This window comes from Nyctibius grandis, chromosome 9 (genome assembly GCF_013368605.1).
Source record: "Nyctibius grandis isolate bNycGra1 chromosome 9, bNycGra1.pri, whole genome shotgun sequence".
NCBI classification, from domain to species: domain Eukaryota; kingdom Metazoa; phylum Chordata; class Aves; order Nyctibiiformes; family Nyctibiidae; genus Nyctibius; species Nyctibius grandis.
In genome coordinates, this window is record NC_090666.1 from 25,647,414 (window position 1) to 25,667,989 (window position 20,576).

General features: G+C 40.4%; 1 protein-coding gene across 3 annotated transcripts in view; it reads right to left on the reverse strand.

The window, feature by feature from the left end:
* Window positions 1–20,576, reverse strand: part of ERBB4 (erb-b2 receptor tyrosine kinase 4) — a 660,540-nt gene that overhangs the window by 147,379 nt on the left and 492,585 nt on the right. For 2 of the 3 annotated variants that reach the window (XM_068408107.1, XM_068408106.1), the window contains exons 13-16: window positions 18,064–18,196; window positions 15,502–15,595; window positions 11,658–11,812; window positions 5,573–5,617 (exon numbers count right to left, since the gene is read on the reverse strand). In XM_068408107.1, coding sequence (XP_068264208.1) covers window positions 5,573–5,617; window positions 11,658–11,812; window positions 15,502–15,595; window positions 18,064–18,196 — 427 coding nt within the window. Of the gene's footprint in view, window positions 1–5,377; window positions 5,453–5,572; window positions 5,618–11,657; window positions 11,813–15,501; window positions 15,596–18,063; window positions 18,197–20,576 lie in introns of all 3 variants that reach the window. The other variant, XM_068408108.1, reaches the window with a different exon arrangement.

Consider the following 20,576-nt stretch of genomic DNA (forward strand, 5'->3'; position numbering starts at 1 on the left):
GTGTCTAGTGCATTCTGTATATTTTCCATGACACTTCATAAAACTGAGAAGCTTGCTCTTAATGTGGGGCTGAACATACGCATACAGCTCACCAAGCTGAACCTTGTATTCAAGCCACAGAGGGGTAGGACTTAATGAACACTTGGCGTGAAGTTCAGGGATAACAGAGGTACTACGAAATTCGTGATATTACCTTGTGTGCTAAGCAGACCAAATACAAGTCCCTGCACATTTCTGCAAGAAATCTGCCTGCTTGCTTTGCAAGACTAGGCACTGCACTAATGGCTCTTCAGAGCTCAGCAGCTGAAGAAGGCACAAGGACTGGGACATCCCAAATGAGACAATAAGGACTGCCACACCTATATCCATAAGGAGACATTCTAAGGCAACTTCTGTAACCTCATTGTGGCATTTCTCTGTTTGGCGTGCAACACTGCGCAACCATGAATATTACCCAAATCCATCAAACGAGCACAGCTGCTGAGAAACTTCGTCTATGAGTATCAACAATCTCAATATACTGCAAGAGCATTTCACTCATATTCCACTCTCTGTATACCAAACTACTAGAAACATCAGATATCTGGCCTTATTCTATCCTGTGCTCTCAACAGGATCCTCAAACTACTGGAGCCACAGAATGGATTTTAAAAAGCACTTGCGTGACAATTGCTTCTAGTTCTTCCACTCTTCCAACCGTAACAGTTTATTTCTCTCTACAGTAGCAGATCCTACCAAATCTTTCCATACTATGAGACCACACCAGCCAACCCTGCTGAGTAAAGCAGATGAAGTAGAAACCCTCGCAGATCCCAGACAAATCTTTCTGAACATGTTACAGAAGTTTTAATACAATGAGAGCTTTTTTTATCTGTGGTCAGATCTGTACAGCAGAAAAGAAGGAAAACCCACCCAGCCCCTTTCCCAAGGAGACCAGTCTTACTAAGTGGTAGTGGTAAAAAGTGGGGGAGCTCAAGAAATCACTGCAGTTACTTTCATTCATGTCACAGGGGTACTCAAACTGTATTCCTCCTAAAGCTCCAGGCAGTGAAATATTGTTGTGACAATACAAGTGCCCACAGCAAAGGTCTGTTAGAGAACCAGTTCAGTAGCAGCAAGTTCTCACACAGAACAGGGATTTCTCTATCCGTCTCTCCTAAACAGATCAAGTGTAAGCTCTATTCAACCCACAGAGGCAGGATCAGAAACTGTCTGTTTTTCTAGTCTTGATTCTTAAAAAATAAAAATAAATCTGTTTCTTCAACTGCTCTGTTCTGATACAGCATTGGAAAGTTCCATATTAAAAGTCTCTCAAGAGTAGCATCTTTTACCAATCAAGTAATGTAGCTTGCTTTGTACTCACAGATCCTATTTTTCCTCTTATTTTATACAGAGATTATCTTCCTCTTCCCCTCCACAATGACTATAATTATTCTATAAGAATACAGAGCATATGGAACGCTTTCCTCCAAGCAGTGGAACAGAGCATCATAAAAGCAATGAACATAAGCAGTTTATTAGAGGTGGTTTCCCTTCCCCATCATCTATTCAGAGCTGCTGTGAAATTCTATTGAAGTCATACTGTGCAGGGGTACAAACCAGCTATGAAAGGATCTGTCTGCATTACATAGGGTTTACTGTTAATTAGGTCTTGTACACACGCACAGTACATAAAAAGAGCTTTTTCCGTTTAGGAAGTGATGATTTGTTGAGAGGATGTCCTTTGTTGATATAAAGCTAGCATTAGGATTGTAATTTGAGTTAACATGTACACATCATTTTATGTAACCACTTGACAACAGTGGTCCTGGCTAATTAGTTTCTGTTAGTTAAAAGGGAAATGTGAATGAAATTTTCTTAGGGCATAAACAGTGAGAGACATCAGCTTACTCAGAGCAATAACATCAAGGTGCTAGTTCTTTCCTACCATATCCACCACATGCTTCTGACCACATCTGCAGATTTGCAGATGTGCAGATCTCTCACGCACTGCAAAACAGCAACTTTGCTCCTCCTTTGATGATCTCTTCTCTCTTAGCATTAAGCTGAATGAATCATATGATTTACAATTCATACTTTAAGTAAAAACTTTGTCCACAGCCTACCTTCAATAACTGAGTTAGCCAAATTTTCTGGTGGACTTGGGAGCAGGAGAGCGCAGAAGAATCAGCCTTTCGTGACTGCCTAGAGTAATATTCTTAATGGATGGCAGAGTATTATTTTTACAGTTTTTCAATCTTCCTTTTAGGCCATGGTTATCTAAATCTTTGAAGCAGGCATACTCCTCTTTTCACTCTTTGTTCCAGAGCTCCTAACAAGTATGCTCTTCCACCCAAAGAAACCACTGACTACACCTGTCATATGATTTCAAATACAGTAAATCAAGAGCTATAAGGACAATAACCAGAATTTGCAACTAACCACAAGCAGAAGAGACACTCATTTCTCCTTTGACTTCTAACTCCTTTAGAGTTTGAACTTTTCCTGTCAGTTAAGAATACAGTGAAAGCCTTTGTGAGGATAAATAGAACACATTGAAAACAAATGTGGGTCATCACAGGGGGAAAAAAATGGCACATGAGATCCAGCAGGTAACCTAATACGCATTTGAAAAAACTATCAAGTAGTCCAGAGGAAAAAGGGCTAAAACAAGCTATATGTGGCACTGAGCTGGAAACAGGAAAAGAAAAGGGTTTCTTGCATCCTTTTGGGCAGAACTCTACTGAAGCTAAAGGTTTTAAAAAACCCAAACACCTATGCAGAAAGACATGCAACACCGAAAATAAGGATTTTTTTTCCACAAAATATAAGGGATCAAACATAAGCAGTAAAACTCAAGTTTCACCAGTCATATGGAAAACAAACCATGTGATGCACATCTGATTCATTTTTATTAAACACGACAGTAAGAATTCCTTTGCTATTCTACCTGACTGTTACAAAAGCCCTCAAAGTCAATAAATCATGGCAAAACCAATTTGTAAACTGCAAACTGGGAAGAAAAACAACACTGGTATGAAAATAGAAATAGGTGAAGATGAGAAATATTTTGTTGTTTGTGGTTAGAGCCCTGCTCTCACTTTCAGCTGCCTGAGCAACTGAGAGAACCCTGCCCTTCAACTCACTGCTAATTCACATCCATGGAAGAAATTCAAGTCAATGGATTAGGGTAAAACTGATTATTAATCATTTTAAGGTCTGTAAGTCTATGGAAGGCACACAATTGTTAAAGGGACGTCAATGAGCTTCCACCTAAAGTGAAACACATCCATTTATGATTTACACCCCTACTGTAATAAAAAGTATCTTTTTGCCACTGCAGTTTTGCCCATTTTTAGCCCAAAAAAAATGAACCATTTTCTCACACACAAAAAAACCTGAACAATTTCACTAATCTAATAAATATAAAGGTATGAACTTTCCTTCTTTGGCTTGAAAGTGAAAGAATCATACATCCTGACATTTAAACACAGTGCAGTAATTTTCCTAAAATAAATCCAGTGGAATAAAAAAAAATATATCAGATCTAAAGGAAACGTTTGAGGGTCTTCCCCCTCAGACTGAAGGGAGCATGAAATTATTTACTTGACCAGAGTAAAACAATGGTTTTAATTTCTACTCCCCTTAATAATTTGCCTTACTACCTTGACAGTAGATTCAAGGAGACAAAATCTACGATTTACATAACATAAAAACCAAAATAAGCATTGCCTGCTAACGCATGGTTTAAGCCTGGCACCTTACTAGACAACACCTCTTTAGTGTTGTGTCATCATTTTTGAGGTTCCACTCCTTTAATTCCACTTTTAAATACAGGGCCCAATCTAACATCCACTGTGATTAACAGGAGTCTTTCCAGCAAATTCAGTAGGTATTTGGCAGTACCTCCAGAGACGTTGCTACTACCTGAACATTTTCAACGCAAAGGTGAGTGTTGGAGTTATACCACTTGAATTAAACAGTGAACAAGGTCTGAGTGGCTTTTGGGCTAACAAAGGAAGCTAGAGCGAGTAGCCTGTAATGCTGTGAGAGAGTTACACTACAGCCAACAAGTTGTCTTCCTAGTATAAAGCCCTTAATGTTCCCCCAAAAGCTGATTAAAAATCCAACTGATGAAATACATGTTATTTTTAAGTTGGTTACTAAAGCAAAGAACTTCAGCATGGCCTTTGTTCTCTGTAGTTTGGTAAGCTCCTTAAACATATGCAAATAATAATACGTTTTCCATATTTGTGCTTTGAGTAAAGTTGACAAAAACCTTTAAAACTGATTATTGGTTTTGTGCAACTCAGTTTGGATGAGTAGATCTGAAAATGCGTCCCCCATAGAAGTATCTCAAACTGGATATGCCACATCAGAAACATTAAAAAAAAAATTGAAATATTGAAAAACTCAGTCTTCTTCCGTTGCTTATTCATTGGTCCATGACTTAAGTCAGAACTGATATTGATTTAATTAAACAAGTATACCGTCTGATAGCATTTTTACTGTTTTCCAAGTCTAAACATGCTCTCCCTCAATAGCTAGCAATAGGGTTATTCACATTAGGTCCACAACTAGGAAGGAAAGGTAACCTTAAAATCTTTTTTTAAAGACAAGAAAAAAAAAAAAACAAAGCAAAATCCTTAATGAGGTGAAGTTGATTGAAATGATGTATTTTTCATCCAGTCTTAGGTCATGACAGTAATCCCAAAGCCTGGAAGTCATACTAACCAGTTTGACTTTAAAAATGAACAAACTCAAAGGCAATGAAGGGCTTACATGAAAAAGAATGCAGAGTATAACCAGAATGTTTTAGAATTCTTCCTGTATTAATTTGTTTTGATCATCATTATTGAAAAACAAAATTGCTGCAAGGTTACGATTTTTTTTTTAACAAAAAAGGAAAAACAATTCAAATAATAGTAGTATGTGAATTAAGGAAGAAACTCAGTTTTGCCGAAACATTTACTTTTTTCCACAGAGAAGTAGTATGGAAGAAAAAGCTTCATTTGCTTTTAAGCTCTGTCTTAAATAAAAAAAATGACAAAAGGGAAAAAAGCAAATTCCAATTTAAGCAGAGATTTCACCATGTTTACTTCTAGTAAAATTTCATCAAGAAACACGTATTTCAGCAGAAAATTTCAGAATTGAACCTGTACTGATTTAACCTAAAAAAAAAAAAAAAAAAAAGGCATTTTCTAATCAGCCTAAATGAGTAAGATATTTAATTGGCTTTCAAATGAAAAGAAATTTGGATGTTCAGAGACATATCCTACTTAAGGACAAATTATATTCTCCCCATAATTTGTGTTTCTAAACAAACTGGATAGTATAACTTCCTCCAGGAACCAGGGAAGGATCTTGTGTACAAAAATGGAAAAGTGGTGGATGTTACCTAGCATGTTGTGGTAAAGTGGACTGTCGTGTCCATGGATAGTAAATGCAGTCATGACTAGCGGGACCTCTACACCTGCAGGCAATTACAGAACAAAAGACGTCATTTGCCATTCACAAGGACATGCACACGCATGCGCCCTTGTCCACACGTGGAGGATGGAAGACACACAGGGAACGACCACTCAGCAAGTACCTATCCATCAGGCCGATGCAGTCCTCAATATGTGGCCCTATGCACCTGCAGCAAATCCAAATAGAAAATAGGGAGAGAAAGAGAGAAATCTGTTATTTACACATCCAAGAAGCAGGAATTCCCCCTTTGTGCCACATTCTTAATTATAATTCTCAAGAGAGACCCAAATCACCACAAAATTACAGCTTGTGACAAAAACAAGCTTGCAACGGGAACAATAGCAGCAACATAAACAGAACTCTAAGGTTGGACATATATTGGCTCAAACACCACTTAAGGCAGGTTTCACCTGCATGTGTGGGAGTCCTGAAAATAGAGTTGCTTTTTCTGGATGTTGTCTGCATCATCAAACCAGTGATTACTGCACAAAAGCTGTTCATTTGCAAGACAAGGCCTGCAGGAGCACAATACAAAACTTTTTTCCTTTCTGTAATTGATGCAATTGTTCATTCTATTCTAAGTTCCTAGTACGGCAACTGCAGAAATATTTTGGAAGCTGCCTGTACTTTTATCAGGGAAGCTCAAGGATGAGCTTCCAACAACAAAAACCAGAGCAAAGTGGTGTCTGCTGATTCAGGCATTTTATTCTGCTTTCCTTAGATGCTGCCAAGAGACCCCCACCTGCAAAATCAGCAAGGGCTCACCAAAGGCGATGGGAATGCAGGGAATCGCCTTATGCAGCAGCACTAAAGCACAACCATGGGGAAAGAGTCTGTTTGCAAAACATGGATATGTGTGGATTTTCCTTGCCCTCATGAAGAGCAGTAGGTGAAGTGGTGTCCTAGGTCCTCTGCATTCAAACAGCAAGTCAATTACACGTTCATACAGAAGTCAGGATTGAGACAGATACTGTAAAGTTAAGCTTTTAGGGATTAAGACAACCTGACGCCATTTAGTTCTGAATGCCCAGCTAGTCCTTCTCTAGCCATGGGGAGTATCTAGCTCTCAGCATTTTAAGGAAACCAAACCACTTATTTCAACTCTTCAACAAGATCTCAGAACCATTTTATTAACAGGCTCTTTGGCTGTATGTCTACTACAGGAGCAGGTGATCCAACACATCAGTAGACTGAAAATCACTTTTGTTGAGGCATTTTAAGTTTAAGGTACAATCCCCAACTCTTTTTAAAGTCTTTTGCTGTCAGTTTGGCTTTGATAAAGGGATATGCATGTCAAAAATCAGAGTTCAAATATGCTTCCATGAGATCTTCTTTCCACTTCACCATCACTTGCCACTCATCAGCTTTGCTGCATTTAAATTAGCTGTCACTCTGCCATTACAAAATAAATTCAGTGAATTCAATTTCCCCTTATCTGCCCATCAGGGAGAGCAGAATGATAGTGAACCTTATATCTTGTTTGCTTACTTGAGTTTTTATTTTTATATAAAAACTGTGACATGCAAACACAAACTGTACGGATTTCCTCACTAATGGTTTCCTTCAGCAAATGTACAGACATAAAAAGGATTCATTAAATACCCAGGTGGCCAGATAACACACGAAGTGGAAAGGGTAGATTTAAGTGTAGTTCAAACATGTAACAGAGAGAACTCTTGACGGGTTGGTTTTTTTTTTTTTCAAAAAAATTTCAATTTTTTTGAAATTTCAGCTGTCCTGGGCTTCAGGACTTCAGAATTCAGGTCTGTCCGAATTCTTACCGGTCTCAAACATTTCTTCATGGCATTCTCAGCAATTTTCAGAAAACCAGTTCAGTAATGAAGGAGGCTGAAAAAAAGTTGTTCAGATCTTCCACTTCCTAGTACGTCAAGAGAAGCTAAGCTCAGACTCTTGCTATAAATAAAAAGTCCCTCTTCAAATTAGAGGTCTGAAAGCCCATTACTAGTTCAGATAACTGGCAGACTAACATAAAGAGCCTATTGTCTTGGAGTCTTTCCACATCTGTACATTTATTCTCTCAGACTTTTGGAGAATCGGACTTGAATCCAAGAAGAGAGAGCTGTTTGGACTTCACCCACTCCAAGCTGAAATACCATTGATTTTTATTTAAACCTGTAATCTTCTTCAGTGGATTTCCCAGCCTCAAACAGAAAACACCGTCCAGGTGCAATTTCCATTATTCCTAGTCACATTGAACAGTTTCCTACTCTCTGACTGGCTGTCCTGATAACGTGAAGTACAGTACAATACTGTGGGAGTAATGGCAATATCTATTAACAAGTTGATTTGCACCACCGAGTCATCAGTTATTTTTCCTCTGGAAGTAACTTCCTTGGTCTCAGGCTTTTTGACACATGTAAGTACAAGCATGACACAACTATACATCACACTGGTACTCCATTCACCCCCAGGGTTCCTTCTTCTGCTTGGAGTCTGGATGATATTTTCATTTCCAAGTTTGCTCTGTAAAATGAACGGGTTAACCTATACGTGCCAATTTATTACTGATGTTCAGTACCTTACAGCAGTCCAATACAGCTTATACAGAAAATTACACTTGGAGCTCATCCTAGCTTTACAGATAACCATCCTCTGAAAGAAAATGATGAGTTAAAAGAGTTTTGAAAATTGGAGTAACAACCATTTTTTCCTGAAACAATACTTTTACCCTCTGTCACAAATATTGTTTTCATCAATTTTCTTAAGATTTAAAGGTAGGGTCTTAACTGTTCATATATGTGGAGTAGCAAAGCCATTTCTAGTCAGATGAATTCTCAAAACTCTTTGTCATTGGAAACAAACAAAACATTATACAATGGCATAAATGGATTAACTCCAGACAGGAGAAAACCTTATTCGTGGCAATGACCTGGTCATCTAACTATTGCTATGGATAAAGCCAGACAACTCAAAACCAGGGGGTTACTTAGCTAACAGGAAGTGCACACTGATGGTGACAGCAAGAAAGTTGAACTGGGGTGGGGGTAGAAGGAAATTTTGCATCAACAAAATAGTAACAGTTTCTTATTCAGAGTTTGTTGTCATTGAATTTGTACTATTGTTTCATCTGGAATTCATAATGCCTTCCTAAAAATACACCTAAACTTTAGGGGCAAGACAGTCCTTCTGCCTTCAAATCCCTTCTGGTCCACACACCGTTGATAAGGCTCCCATGACTTCTCTGGTCTTGGCTTCGAAAGATAATAAAGTTTTGGTGAAGAGTAATACACTTCCCTCAAAAAGTTGTGTGAGAAAATGCCATTCTACGATGCGGGGAGGTGTCCAGTGAGATCTCCCATTTGTGTCTTGCCCAGTGAGGGAGCAGACTGTCAAATGCTATTATATAATTAGTATTTTATTTCTGTGAAAGCATTCCATTTTGGCTAGCTCTGCAAGAACAGGTGCCAAATGCTTTCTGACTGTCTTCAATTAAATGGGATAGCTGTCCCACATGCCTCAGATCTGCTCCAAACTGGCTTCAAGTAGCTGATGTTTATCATGGAGATGCAAGGCCAAGAGCACAGTTGTTGCATCCAAGGAAGTCACTCCTTGATAGTTCTCTTAGTCAATGTAAGATCATTAACAGGGCTGGATAATTACACACGTACTAACAGAAGTACTCATTATACTTGAATAAGGGAGAATAGCGTTATCAAATGTCATGCTCTAGGGTGTAAAGCAATCATCTGCAAGTGCCATGATGAAATTGTGGCAAAACGCTCACAGGAAACACAGAGGTGGGACAGATATCTTCCTTGGAGACAGCAACAGGTGGGGATGACTAAAAACAACACATGAGAACTAACAACCCGTTTTAGCAAGCACCCTGATTCAGAGAGCAGCACTGAAGGACTGAGATAATACCACACTGGGAGCTCTGCTCTGCAGCAGCTCAATGCTTTTTGACGAGTATCCAAGCTGTACTGTGAGGGCATTGATTTTATTCCAGCGATTGATCTGACAGAGAGAACAGACATGTTAGATTGAAGTAGAATTACGGTTTCTCTGTACCATTCAGTCGTGAGCCAAATATCAAGATGTGTTCCTTCCATCACTTATTTCACTGAAGAATCCTGATGGAGGGGGATTTTAAATATTAATTTCTAAAGGAAGGGTATGAAAAAGGTATGAAACCAGAGAATTTAGTATTGAAGGAGAAAAGGAGAGAGAGACAGAGAGAGTAACCAATTTCCTTTCTCTCTGTGGGCATATTCAGCCCCTGACAATGCTGGCAAGAAGATGGACAACTCATAAACCCCAAACATCTGCGGCAGTCATTAACAGTTTCATTAACATAATCACATGCCAGAAAGTCTTTAGAACACTAGAAGAGAATACCCACCCTTACCTAGATTTGGGGGATGGTGGGGTGTTGTTTTTATGACGGGTAACAAAATAGCTAAGAATAGACACATTAACCCTTTAATAAGAGGGTGAGGATTTCTGTCAGGAGTAGTATTTGACTCATGACAAAGGAACAGCCCCTCATCTGGGAGATAACTACACCTTTGCATGTGTAACCCAGTGAAACCTTTGGCCCTCTTACTAGTGGTACTTTGTCGTTTCTCTGGGGATTGGCACGTGATGCTAAATGAGACATTCTTATACCTAATCAGCTGCAGGAAAAAAAAAAAAAGGAAACCTGAAAGTTCAGGGATTAAAGGACAATATAACAGCATAAAGGAACCCTGTGTCACCAAAGGTTGCCAATGAATACCAGCAAGTTCAATTACAACTGCCTCATGCCCCTCCTATTTTCTTATGAACTAGAATGTCAGATTTTCATCACAAAGCATAAAAGCCTCCCTTCGTGATGCTGTTCCATCCAGGGAGACAAAAACTATCAACCACTTGCAAAATACTGAGGCATATGAAGAAGTGTAAAGGAATGGAAAACATTCTGCTCCCTTCCTGGTCTAGGAGAAACACAGTTGTGCCACAAAGATTATTAACAGTTAGATCATTTAGACCTCCCCAGAAAAGAGGAGGGAATGGGAAGAAGTGTCGCATCCTGGTCTTCTGAGAGGCCAGCAGAGCTGCAAGGCACTTCTTATGCAAGGCGGACAGTAAATCTAACACCCAAAGATTGTCAGATTCAATCAGAATTGGCACTTCCACCATCTACTAAAGCCAGGACCAGATATCCTGAAGTGAGCTCATCTTTTCATATTGTTTCTTCTTACGCTCTTCATCCATGTAGCAGCATTTTTCTTATTGCGTAACTGATTTAAAGGGTCTGAGGGGAAGACAAATCTGTAACAGACCCTGGCTGTGTCTTTGCGATCTCACTTTCATTTCCCTAATGGCTCTATTGTAATTAGATTTGCAAAACCAGCAAAAGGTCTCATTTTGAATGGCAACAGCTGTTGACATCAAGATTACATTGAATAATTTACTGGTTTAATTTTAGCTGCTAAACAATAAGAGCCTCTTGTTGAAGATTATTTCACTGGCTGAAGTTTTCTCTTTTTTCCCCTGGCTGCCTCTCCCTTTGTATGCTGGACACCACCAACCTCCTCATCAAAAAGATATTTATAACATACGTGGCCCACACAAACCAGTAGTTGTGTATGTGACTTCTATTATTTTGTTGTACAGATTCTTAATTCTGGCTCAGATAGATGGGCTGTGTATTTCCAAATGTAACAAGGGATTTTGGGCACTTAGACAGGACTTGAGAAATTGAAACTCAGACTCTGGTACAGAGTCTGGTTTCAGACAAACCCTTTGCATCAGTCCCCATAGGAAAAAGAGAGCAGTAACACTTTTGTCTCACAGTAGCGCTGCTGGGTAGTTCACCAATACCAAGGAGCAGAGATGAAAATTCTGTCAACAAATAAATACTAAAAATAAAGTCATTTTACAGGCCTACACTGACACAAGTGTCAATGGCAGCATTTACTACAAATTAGAGACAGCTAGAAGGAAAGCTAAGAGCATTGCTGTGAAAAGTTGTTCTCTACGGTTTTCAAAAGGGGTGTAAGCTTTTTTTCTGATAAGCTGCTGGACATTAATGACTGGAACCTGAATGTTATGAGAGATCTGAAAACCAAAGGTTACATTGCTGCTCCATGCACTCTGTTTTCAGGAGTGGGACAAGTGCTTTACCAAGCCAAACTGTATGTAAATCATCACATGCTATAAACAGTAAATAGGATGGCTCACTTCACAGAATTTGCACTTACCCTTGGGTGCAGTTTGAATGACATGGATGGCACTCACGATCCTCATCAGCATATTTGAAAATGAAGCTGTTGGCCCCCTGTAAGCCATCGGGACATTTTTCCACACAATTTGGACCATCCTTAAAATGGAAACACTTCGTGCAGTGGTCAGGTCCCTGGAGAGCATGGAAGAAAGAAATGCAGTTCATTCAAGTCACTCTGTCTTTTCCTGCTGCACTAGAATTGCAGGTCCTAGACTGACAGCGCACTCAGCAATAACTGTAGCAACATTTTTTTCCCAATGAACAGTGAATTAGCTGCATGTTTTCAGTCTCTGTTAAGGAACAGCAGACGTGTAAATCCTGGTGCTTTTGGCCATAAACTTCTTCTGTAGAATGTAAGACTAAATGCCAGCTTCTAAAAAAGTTTCTCAATATTACTGGTGTGCTTAACACAATGAACTTCACACTCACTTTAACTCCAAGAAATTTCCCACAACACTGTTCCATCCTGAACCACATTTGCAAAGCAACTGCAATGGCCTTTCAGTGGAATCCCCTACCTCTGCACTCCAGAATTATTTTCCACGCTGCATTCTCCCTGTGATATCTGGTCACAACAATACTAAAGAACTACAAGATCTCCTTCTTCTTAATACATATGTAGACTAGACTTGTTACAAAATACAAACCAAGGCTTCTGGACAACGTAAAAGTAAAATTTTAAAGCTGTGATGTATAACAGCTTTGTGATGTAGCCAGTGTATAACAAAATCTGGTATTCACGTTGGGCACTGGTCTAGGATTTTCACAGAATCAAACACAGAATCAATCAGGTTAGAAGAGACCTCTGGGGTCATCGAGTCCAACCATTGCCCTGACACCACCCTGTCAACTAGACCATGGCACTAAGTGCCATGTCCAGTCTTTTCTTAAACACATCCAGAGATGGTGACTCCACCACCTCCCTGGGCAGCCCATTCCAATGTCTAATGACCCTTTCTGAAAAGAAATGCTTCCTAATGTCCAACCTGAACCTCCCCTGGCGAAGCTTAAGGCTATGTCCTCTTGTCCTATCACTAGTTGCCTGGGAGAAGAGGCCGACTCCCACTTCACTACAGCCTCCCTTCAGGTAGTTGTAGACTGCAACAAGGTCACCTCTGAGCCTCCTCTTCTCCAGGCTAAACAACCCCAGCTCCCTCTCAGCCATTCCTCGTAGGTCATACCCTCCAGAGCCTTCACCAGCTTGGTCGCCCTCCTCTGGACTCGCTCCAACACCTCAACATCTTTCTTGAAGTGTGGGGCCCAGAACTGAACACAGTATTCAAGGTGCGGCCTCACCAGTGCCGAGTACAGAGGGACAATCACTTCCCTAGACCGGCTGGCTACACTATTCCTAATAGAGGCCAGGATGCCATTGGCCTTCTTGGCCACCTGGGCACACTGCTGGCGCATGTTTAGCCGGCTGTCGATCAGCACCCCCAGGTCTCTTTCCACCGGGCCGCTTTCTAACCACTCTTCCCCCAGCCTGTAGCGCTGCATGGGGTTGTTGTGGTCGAAGTGTAAGACCTGGCACTTGTTCTTGTTGAACCTCATGCCGTTGGTCTTGGCCCATCTATCTAACCTGTCCAGATCCCTCTGTAGGGCCTTCCTACCCTCCAGCAGATTGACACTCCCACCCAGCTTGGTGTCATCTGAAAATCTGCTGAGGGTGCACTCAATCCCTACATCTAGATCATCTATAAAGATATTGAACAGCACCGGCCCCAGAACTGAGCCCTGGGGAACACCGCTAGTGACCGGCCGCCAGCTGGACTTTGCCCCATTCACCACCACTCTCTGGGCTCGGCCATCCAGCCAGTTTTTAACCCATCGAAGAGTCCACCCATCCAAGCCCCGGGCAGCCAGTTTGTCTAGGAGGATGCTGTGGGAGACAGTGTCGAATGCCTTACTGAAGTCTAGATAGACTACATCCACAGCCCTGCCCTCATCTACTAAGCGGGTCACTTGGTCATAGAAGGAGATCAGGTTGGTCAAGCAGGACCTGCCTTTCATGAATCCATGTTGGCTGGCCCCGATGCCCCGACTGTCCTGCATGTGTCGTGTAATGGCACTCAGGATGATCTGTTCCATCACCTTGCCTGGCACCGAGGTCAGGCTGACAGGCCTATAGTTCCCTGGATCGTCCTTCCGACCCTTCTTGTAGATGGGCTTTACATTTGCTAATTTCCAGTCAGCTGGAACTTCTCCAGTTAACCAGGACTGCCGGTAGATAATAGAGAGTGGTTTGGCAAGTTCATTTGCCAGTTCCTTCATTACTCTGGGGTGAATCCCATCTGGGCCCATAGCCTTGTGGGTGTCCAACTGGCACAGCAGGTCACTAACCATCTCCTCCTGGATTACGGGGGGTTCACACAGCCCCCCATCCCTAACTTCAGGCTCTGGGGGCCGAGTCTCCTGAGGACAACCGGTCCTGACATTAAAGACCAAGGCAAAGGAGGCACTGAGCACCTCTGCCTTTTCCTCATCCCTGACACTACATTACCCTCCTCATTCAGCAAGTGGTGGAGGCTCTCCTTGACCCTCCTTTTGCTGTTGATGTATTTGTAGAAACTTTTTTTGTTATCTTTGACTGTAGCAGCCAAATCAAGCTCTAATTGAGCTTTGGCCCTTCTAATCTTTTCCCTGCATGACCTGGCAACATCCCTATAGACCTCCCAAGTTACCTGACCCTTCTTCCAGAGCAAATAGGTGCTTTTTTTCCTTAAGTTCTAACCTAAGTTCTCTGTTTAACCAGGCCGGTCTTTTTCCCCGACAGCTTGTCTTCCTACACACTGGGACAGCCTGCTCCTGAATATTTAGCAATTCCTTTTTAAAGCATGTCCAGCCTTCCTGGACTCCTTTGCCCTTCAGGCCTACTCTCAAAGGACTCTGTCCACCAACCTCTTAAACAAACTAAAGTCTGCCCAACAGATTTTACGTCCATGAGCCCTGCTACAAATCCAAATTTCCCTCATGGGTTGAACACTTGAAACATTAGCTTTTTTCTTTATGGTTGTGTTGCAGAAAACACAGTATTGCGACAAAAACGATGGCGCCTTTTTTTTTTCCATTCAGTAGGTAAGTCAGAGAAATAAGGAAATAAGTTATAGGTTAAATTTTCTCAATGATGAAGAGCATAAAACACAACTCCTCATTGCCCAGGATACTTGTGGCTTTTAATCTTGGCAATATACAAAAGACCAAAAGAAAGAGAAAACTTCTACCTCACAAAAGAGCAATAATCTTTGAAAGAAGACTCACTAGCCATTATAAAGGTCACAGCCACAGTTAGCATTCATTTAGGATGCATAAAAAAAATTCTCTATTAAAACAACCTAAAAGGCTGACTTATGTTAAAAAGAAAACCCCAACATATTGTTCAAGCTAACTGAAAGGTTGAAACAAATTCCCACACTTTTTTTTTTTTTTTGGGGGGGGGGGCAGAAGTAACTGAAGTTGAACAGGATAGAACTGAGTATAAAGAACGAAAATAGCAATAGAAAAGGGCACTCAAATCACAACTACACGTTATCTGCCATTTAAAAATTTTGTGCATCTGTACTACTAAGGCATTAAGACAACTCAGGAAAGAAAAGGACACTACTTTTTAAAGCCCTTTCTTAAAGAGGCTGATCCAAGGAAGTTTATTCCCAGCACCAATTTAACATGAGCAGAATTCGTTTCCTACATGCGGAATATGCATCTTTTCTGCTTTTGTTAACATTAATTTTCAATAGCCATTTTAAAGTCTGTAAGCAGAAAATGTCTGTGATTTAGCACACTTTAAATAAGCTAGCCCATAATACACCAAATTTTGTTCTTACCGGCCCATAGCATGTGATCATGTTTTCTTCCATCTTCTCACACTGGGGATCACACTCCACACAGACAGAACCATTTGCAAATTCTCGAAATTCCCTAGGAAAATATTTTGCAGGCAGGTTAGGAAAAAGCAAAACTGAGACTGAAACAGAGATAAAATGGCTGGCTTTTCAGCTGGTGGAAATCATTCCAGCTTCACTAAGGTCAGCAGACTATGCCAGCTGAGATCACTTCTGTTAACGACATTATGCTACTTTACACCAGCTGAAAACCAGACCCCATCAGCAGCCTCACTCATAGCAGGTAAAGCAGCAGACATCTTGTTTATCCGTATAAAACTAGAGTGTTTTTTCTCCTCTTTCCTTAAGAAAGAAGGAACTCATTAACAGGACAAAGCAGCTCATTTCTTGATTTTTATCTATGGAATTGTCCCTCATGGCTCAGATTCAGGAAGCCACTTGTTACATGTGAGACATCACTATCAGATAGGAAAGGATTAGAAAGAGCATTGATCACAGTGCTGCTCTTCTTGTTTTAGTTAAGCCTCTGTGCATACTCCTGTTTTAAAGCCCATTCTCCAAAAGGCTCGTAACTTTTTCATCAACAACAATTCTAGACTGAGGTCTGAAACTATAAAATGTCAAAACAAATCCTTTTGCTCATTTATTTCATATATCCACAAGAAACTATCACCCAAGTGATTTATTTATTTATTTTTATTAACCACTTATAAGAGCAGGGGGGGAAGTAGTGATAGTAGGTAGGATTTCTTCCATCAAACACCAAGTGTCTCATTTCAGCTTCCAGTTGCCCCTCACAAAAAGCCTCCAGCACCTTCTCAACACAATTCATCCCACCTTCTTCTAGGCTGAGATGAATTAACATCTGAAGAGGTCATTTCTCTCCCCACTAACCACAGAGTAAATTATGTAACTACCTCAGGTTGGACATCTAAGTTTTGTAGATGGATCCCATCTTGTTGCATTAACCAGTTAAAATATTTGCATCAAACAGTTAAAGTTGCGCTGCACACGCATGTTAGTGGGCTCTGGTAATATTCAGGTAAAGGCCTCTGTGCTTGGTTTATTCATGCTCTCCCTCTGCTCCTCTACAGCCATTAGGATCCATTGCAAAAATACAGCTGAGGAAAACCTTTCCTGACCATGGCAAATGAGCTCACCCTTCTCTGGCTCTGGAGATTCAGCTCTCCTGTGAGGACTAAAAGATAAGTCAAATGCACCTGACCCTACCCTGAAGTACTGTCGCTGCCCTGAGAGATGAATGTGCAGAGATCTCAAAAACCAACAAAAAACTTTTCCCCAAGCCCAGGTCACAAATCACTTCACATCTTTAGGAAGGAACTGAGCCTGTGGAAAGTGTAAATACCATTCACTAATCGATGCAGATCAGAACATCCTGATTTGAGGGCTGGTCATGAGAGCTTTGTGATTTTGCTGCGATAGGCTTCATGGCAACACCTGCCACCAAATGTGGTCCAATATACGCCAGTGCATATGAGAACACAACTGTGGTCTGCAACTCTTCTTTTTTTTTTTTCCTTTTCTTTTCTTTGCGGTGTGGGGAGTGGAGAGGAGGCAGGCTTTTAAGCACATAAAACTGTACTCTGACAAGATTTTTTTTGTATGCATTGTCCAGATAGAAGAGTTTAGAATATTTTCACATATATATGGGAGTTCACTCAATACACTTTCCATAACAGTTACATGATTTGGCATCCGAGGCAGGAAAAGAAAGAGAAAGAAAACATACAGTGACCTTATTTTCAATTAGAAGTTTGAGCTGGAAAAGATAATTAAAATAATTTAAGTTTTTTATCTTGACTTTAAAAGAGGTGCCAGGGACCTTGCTATACTGTTATATGGGAAATGATATTCCACCTGCTTCCCTCCACAGCCTAATTATGCTTTTTTTCTGCTGCAGCTAATACAAGCAGTTCAGCTCTATTTTTCTGTCATAAGCCAGACTCAGCCACCTTGGCTGTGCCATATGTAGGTATTCCCCCACCCATCCTCCAGAATAGATGATGTACATGCATGAGCGGGAGAACAAAAGGGAGGAAGAACTCATGTTGGTTTTATTTATATTTGTGTGTACACATACATAGTGTATTAAGAAAAAAAAAAAAAAGAGAGTGAGTTTTCCTACTTTGGGGTCTTTATTCTTTATCATGTGCCTAAATCTAACTAATCTGAAAGAACATAATGGTGTATGTTTCTGAATAGGAGATTCAATATTCAAGTAGGGCTAAATGGTGGGTTTTTTAGTCTTCACCTAAATCAAATTGCTCACATCATCAGGAATGCAAAAGGTGCAACAAACTTTTGATGTATGAAATTAGTCAGCAGCATACAAGGTAAAGTCTTCTACCCAAGTTCAGATTTGGAAATACTTAAAACTTATCCCACAATATATTTCACTCAAAATCAGTAATATTGGCAATAGAACCAGATATTGATTAATGTAAAACCAAAATAACTTACTCATTGAAGTCCTGAACAATGCAGTCAGCAACTTTATGGAAAAGTGAAAGGGAAATATCTTACCCATCATACAGGTTACAAGAGTCTATGCAGGTCCTTCCCCTGATGAAGCGCTTGCAGGAGAGACACTGATCTGGCCCTGGCCCCCAACAGCCATCACTTGAGCATAACTCATTACACACCATTCCATCGGCAGCTGCAGAGAGAGAGGATACTAGCATTAATTTACATAGGCCTCTGAAATCCAAAGGAATACATTTCATTCAGCATTCTGCCATACTCAGAAAAGCCAATGTTCAGATTTTCTAGAAACAGAGAAAAAAAGAGAAAAAACAGTAAATTATCATCATACCACTACAGAAACACACTGTGCACTCACAGTTTGAATACTATACACACTTCTGGTCTGTTCCTTTCGGAAAGGATATAGTAGAGTGAGAAAAAGGTTTAAGAGCACTGCAAGGATGATGAAAACTAGAGAAGAGCTTCTATACCAGTAAGAAGCAGGCAAGTAGCCTTAGATATGGGTGAGAAAGGATATGATAAAGGTCTATAAAATTGTGAATGACAAGAAGATAAGTAAACATGAAACAATTGTTCATTGCTTCTTCCAAGTCCCTTGTGGGCATTGAAAGAGACAGGAACCCAACGGGGTTCAAAACTGAGATTTTTCTTCATTGAAAGTATAGATCAAGCTGCGGAATTCCCTGACAAAGAACACGGCATCCACAGAAGGGCTATTAAACCAAAATATAAAACACTACCTCTGAACTGAGGACTCCCTCAAATAAAACTTATGGAGAGTGGGGAAAAAGTTGAAGAGAAGTCATCATTAACTGTATTTTTAAAAATTGTTTATTGCAAAAGCACCTGAAGAGCCAAAGAGCATTTATGTTAAAACCCAAAAAAGGCATAAAATAAACAATAGTCCCTGTCTCAAAATGAAAATTCAACTTAAATAAACAAAATGAACAAACGGTGAGGGGAAAACGTTGTTTCAAACAATATAGTTAATTCTGTATTTTTATTTTATATAAATCCTTCTCTACATACTATCTAGATGACTGTGACAGATGGAGAAAATAAGCAAAGAGCAAAAGGAAACACATGGTATCGCTCCAGCATCTGAAGAAAGTCCAGTTGCACAGATTCAGCCAGACCCTGGTGTGTGAAAGGGTAGATCTCTTAATTTGAATTCACTCTTGCATGATGAAACGTTTTATGCAAATAGTTACATACTAGACTGAGTAGATTAAAAACAGCAAAGACCTGAAATATCAGAGATGGCAAATATATAAACACTTTTTTTTTTTTTTAAACCACTGGAAACAACTTGATGAAAGTGTCAAATAATAAATTAAAAGTAGGTTTGCTGGTAGAATTCTACGACCACCCCCAATGCTGTAGCAATGATGATGTCCAGTCAGCAACACACACACACTCCCTGAATACACCTGTAAAATAGCAACCACATACGCCCGGCACACATTGAAAGAGGGGCAACAGCAAAATCAACAGAAAATCTTTTCACAGAAGTGCAAAAAGCCCTCTGGCAGCTTTATATTAAATAAAAAGACAGTAGTTATTTTTCTACACTTCTTTAAGTACAGCAGCATAGCTGGGTGACTGGAAAAAAAAAAAGCCCTATTTTTGTTTCAGGATACCTGATGGTCTTGTCAAGCCCGGAACAGTGCAGTTAGGTACTGTCCATTACAATCTACCTTAACAATTAAAGAGTACACTGAGTTTTACTACCTGAGAAGCACAAAGCCCTTCTAAATCATGAGAGAGTCAGCAGAAAGATGCTTTCTGCTCTCCACAGCATATTTTAACACTGGTTATTCTGTGCTATGGTGTATGTCCCACATTTGATCCACTGAAGATCTGTCATAGCAGTCTACCGTACAGGGGAGCACGGTGCTTCACACAGCGATTCTCTCCTTAACTGCTCTGTAATCGCCGCTTCTCATCATGCAGCATTGTTTGATGTTGGCACCATGTTCGTCAAACACATCTTTCTGATCTATACAGCATGCCCAGCCTATGTCCTCTTCTCTTTCCTAAAAGGCAATTCCTGAACCTCCTTTTGCCTGCTGACATGCAGGAAGTTAATGCCACACTGGCAGGGTGCTTTCCTTTGACATACACTAACTGTCCCATCCCTCCTCCCACTGTCACCCTGCTTTCTGACCACTGAATGTATCAGAAAGCACTTCTTTCAGAAAAAAATATGCAACAATTTATGCATAGTTTCTCTCTCCTAGCCCATGTAGTGAATAGGCAAGAGGAATGAAGCTTCTTCCATATTTTCTTTCTCCTTGCAACAGGACATTTTGCTTTATCGAGATTGAGAATGGCAGATTTTCATCTACTTGTTTCTTTTTCTGCCTAGAACATTTCCATAATTCATGCCAAAAAAGGACATTTCACCCCTTTGCGCCTTTACAAGTAGCATAGGAACCAATCAAAGATTTCATGTCCTCCAGCCCTTGAAGGCAAACTGATCCAAGAACAAGAGATTCACCAGCACGCTTCCTACTTGCACAGTGCTGTTGCTGATCCTTGCACTAGCTCAG